Source organism: Sphaeroforma arctica (assembly GCF_001186125.1).
Source record: "Sphaeroforma arctica JP610 unplaced genomic scaffold supercont1.2358, whole genome shotgun sequence".
Taxonomy (NCBI): Eukaryota; class Ichthyosporea; order Ichthyophonida; genus Sphaeroforma; species Sphaeroforma arctica.
The window spans coordinates 1-4,616 of record NW_014038200.1 but is presented as its reverse complement, the minus strand read 5'-3'; the positions used below and the strand labels follow the sequence as shown (position 1 = coordinate 4,616).

General features: G+C 41.1%; 1 protein-coding gene across 1 annotated transcript; it reads left to right on the top strand.

The window, feature by feature from the left end:
* Window positions 1-474: 474 nt before the first annotated feature.
* SARC_12510 (hypothetical protein) lies at window positions 475-4,506 on the top strand (the record flags this gene model as incomplete). Its single annotated transcript, XM_014293380.1, has 7 exons — window positions 475-680; window positions 870-1,072; window positions 1,602-1,702; window positions 2,199-2,262; window positions 2,814-2,923; window positions 3,188-3,253; window positions 4,363-4,506. The coding sequence occupies 7 exons, from the start codon at window positions 475-477 to the stop codon at window positions 4,504-4,506; spliced, it is 894 nt and encodes a 297-aa protein (XP_014148855.1).
* Between the last annotated feature and the right edge of the window lie 110 nt (window positions 4,507-4,616).

The following is a 4,616-nucleotide window of genomic DNA, read 5'->3' as shown; positions in this document are numbered from 1 at the left end:
AATATATATATATATATATATATATATATATATATGTATAATGTATGTATGTATGTGTATATATACCATATGACTTAAATATGTCGATTAGCGCACGTATTAATGCAGTGGCATTCAATATCAATCGTTGCGCGATCGTGCTGCATGTTGTAGGGTTCTGGGTTGCCATCCTGTAGAATATTCACAGTAGCAGGCTGGGACTGCTGAACCTGATTTCATATTCATGCACTCAAATCCAACCAAATACAGTGATATGATCGGGTGTGTGTATACTGTTGCTGTCCTGACGGCTTTCTATGGGTTTCACATTGTGTGTATGTAGTGTACAAGATGTCTGCTCTTGTACCTCCGACCATACGATACTATCGGAACCCTCCAATTAAACAATGAAGACAAGGTTGCCACCGCACAAGAAGAAAAAACACAGCATCAATAAATACCACAGCCTTGTGGTGGAGTATTGACGTAGTCACAATGTTGATTTTATACAACAGAACTATACTACCGAATCATACCTCCCATGCCTACCCCTGCTATGGCTACCCACAACCTCAGGAACTGAAAGAAGTGCCCAATCAGACTGAGGAGATCTTAGAGTACATCGAGGTGTACGAGTCTCGCACTGCCGACGACTACGCTGAGTATCTGGCACGCGCCGAGATGGCTCTGAGCAATGCAGGGTGAGTAAACCCCTAAACCCTAATGTGTACTGGTATCCACTACTGCAGTTAACTGGCATTCGGTTACACTCACAACTAACAAACCCATTTATATTCGAGACATGGCCAATCTAATCCATAACCCCTAAACCCCTAAACCCCTAAATCCCTAAAACCCTAACCCTAACCCCTCCGTATCGTCTCGCACAGGAACACGGAGTACGTCAACCGTGTGCTGGACACCGTCATCGACAAAAGAGGCGCCCACAACTACTACTACAACACCATCCTCCAGCGACTGGTGATGGTACTAGCACAGTGCGAGAACAACAGAGACCACTATTTCCACATCATGCAGAAGATGCTGCAAGGTGTCATCTTGCCGGAGGAGCACATGGTACCGAACTTTTCGGGTATGTCTGAGTGTGTGCATGTACGGATTGTATGTGTGGGTGGCTGTGGGTGTCTGTGTGTATCTGTATGTGTCTATATGTGTCTGTATATATATATATATATATATATGTGTGTGTGTGTAATGTGTGTGTGTGTGTGTGTGTGTGATGCATTAATAAGCAATAACACATGCTGGCGTACTTGGTGTTTCAAGCGTACACATGCTGAGCCACTTTGGACCTTCAACAGATGTTATGAGTCAGTATCTAGTACACCAGAGTATAAGTGTGTAATCCAACGCACATGCACACACATAGACGGCCATTCTCTTGCATGGCCTGTTAAGGGGGGCACAGAATATAGGCATGCACTCAAGCATATACGCTAATAAACACACCCCTGTAACATATCATATGTGCATAAAAATGTTCATGAAGCATGTTGTATGAGAACCTACTTACCCACGCATCATATTACACCCACATAAATACATTCATACATTATGCTATGTGCACATAATCGTACATTCATGAAACCTGCTATATGTAGATTTCAAGGTGGACACAAAGAGGCTCGGCATCGCCTCCGATGGAGAAGTGGTCGATAAGAAAGCGCTCAGTGCCGCTCAAAAGGAGCTGGAGGAAACAAGGGTGTGTGTGACGGTGTATGCATCATGTACAGTGAACAACTGTATGGACTATAAGCAAGTGGCTTAGTATGTAGATATGAAGCTGGGGGAAACAAGGGTATGTGTACACACAGGCGTGTCATCTGTTGGTGATACTATCGAGCGGTACGGTTTGTTGAGATTTGATGGGCTTCATTGTGTATGCCGTGATGCCCCTGCATACGTCCTGCAAATACCCTAAAACCCTGCAGCCGCACTGGCATTCTTTGCGACTTCTAAGTATGAAAACCTGTACAACCTCCTCGATCATAAGGCAAAGCCCTTGTGGCAATTCCTTTCATTTGTATATCGCATATTCAATAGGACAGACCCAGCGGACACCCTACTGTAACGATATAGCTTTAGGTTAGCAAATGATTGTACCTCATCATCCTCAGCCGGCCTATCAGGACTACCGCTCTATATATGAACTGAAAGCTCAGTACTCACGTACCTCTACGCCCCACTTGCCCTGACAGGCCAAGATCAATATCGAGAAAGAGTCTCGCGACAAAATGAAGCTCGACATGTATGAAGCCAACGGTATGTGCGTCGTAGCATACGTAAGTGAACTCATATATTTATATATATATATATATATATATATATATATATAGTGTGTGTGTGTGTGCGCGTATGTATATATATACATATATGTGTGTGTGTTTTGTGTGTGTGTTGTTTTGTGTGTGTGTGTGTGTGTTTGTTTGTGTGTATGTGTGTGCGTGAATATAAATATATATATATAACAAAAACAAAGCTTAGACATGTGAAGTGGAAGTAAAATGAGCCTGGATAGCTTGCCATCCGCATCATCAACCTGTTCGTTCTGAGGTGGCGTGTTTATGTTGAAGTGAATACACCGTCACACACATATATGTGTGCGCTGACGTATGAATGTGTTGCTCCGTCTATGGACAATATTCAAAACTCATTGTCTAGTGATATGGAGGTGAACTTTTAAAAAATTTAGGACATTTAGGACATTTATTTGGGATATTTAAAAGATAAATATAATAACAAATCTACTCGAAACGCTAATCAAACCCGATATGACATGCCACACAATGACTTGTGCCGATTTCTCACTTCAGACATGATCGAGAAAGAGCAGAGGGCGATCAAACAACAGCTGCTGGCAGTTCAACAACAAGCACACATTGAGATAGCTGTGGCCAGTAATTTGGCTGAGAAAGTGCAAAGGGTATGTGCATATGTATCGTCTTGTGTACGTACATAGGTATATGTCTGCGTATGCATGTGTTTATGTCTTGGATTGTGTATGCATGCACGTCAAATTGTGTATGCATACGTACTTGCCTATATGATTGTATGTGTGCCCCCGCACATGCGTCTTTGTCTGCATCAAGACTGACTACACGCACACACTCTAACCAGTTCACCAAAGGTAGCGCGTCTTTGAGCTCAAACGCTTACCTGCACTCATGGGATATACGCCTCCACACAGCAAATCAATGAGACAAAGCAAAAGAAGGATGGCCTGGATACCCTGGCCGACATGTTGCAACGAGCGGTGAGTGTAAGATCTATTTGGCTGTTATAAATAACGCGGGGATTTGATTGGTTGACGTCATAGACAGCGGGTATTCATTGGCTGATATATTTAGCTACTGCATAGCAAACCTCGCGAGCTTCAAGGCATTGCACTGTGTTTATCAATATAAGTGTTTGCAAAGAGAAACTAACACTACGAATTAGGTAAAGTGAGCGGCATGATGGACCATTTGAATATTCTGTATAAACGTTTCCCTTCGTCTTGTTGTGTATGTTGTGTGGTTCTTCAGTGCGTTTGAATGCTCAAACGTTTACTTCCGTGTTACTGCGTCTACTGTTCGGGTCTCTGGTCGTCATAACGTTTGAAAATCTAAACGTTTACTTCCGTGTTGCTGTGTGTGCGGAAAAACACAGCCTCTATTCGACAGTATTGCAGGTATAGAAGTGTATAGTACCAATCGCAGCGACATAATCCACATTGTGTAGGCCGTTTGGCAGAGCCAGTCCAGTGTCAGTACGCGAGACCATACTTGTATTTTATTATATACTGGGGTTATATGTGTTACAATATATATTATTATGGATTTTATATCGTATTGTGCAAAACTTATGAACACTAAAACTTGTGAACGTCAGAACATACTTGTATTTACTATATAATGGGATTATATGTGATACAATACATTTTATGGTATATATCGTAGCATATGGTGTAAATCTGTATATGGCAGGTGTGTGTATTTTAAACTATATTCAATTATGGATTTTATATCGTAATGTGCAAAACTTATGAACGCTAAAACTTGTGAACGTCAGAACATACTTGTTTGTTGTTATATATTATTGTATATTAGTTTATATAATTTCTGATATTTTTTATGTGCGTTATTTTATAGCGTACAATCTCTTAACGCCAGCCATACTTGTATCTTACTATATTGTGGTTTATATGATTTATAATATAGTTTATAATATAGTATGTGGTGTAGAATCTGTATATTATTTTATACTTTATTTTATTATATATCATATAGTATATAGTGTATATCCTGTGCATTGTAGGTATCGCCACTGTTTTATGGCTGATCTCCATCTACTGATCTGACACGCGTCATCACTTCTATTCAGATCGAGGGCAAAATCAGTCCTTCTCAGCTCAAAATAGCCTCCATTAGGACAGGCGCCGCAATGTCAGTACCACCGCCGCCACCACCACCTGCAGGTAGACAAACAAATGTCGGTTTGCAGAGTTTAGTCTATATTCATTTCTAAGTCTTCTGTATTTGTATCGGGTGTCTGTATACCCGGTATAGTTGATCGAGAGCCGACCTGTACAGTTATATGTACGTACATGAAAGCATACCCCTTATAGCAGCATATAC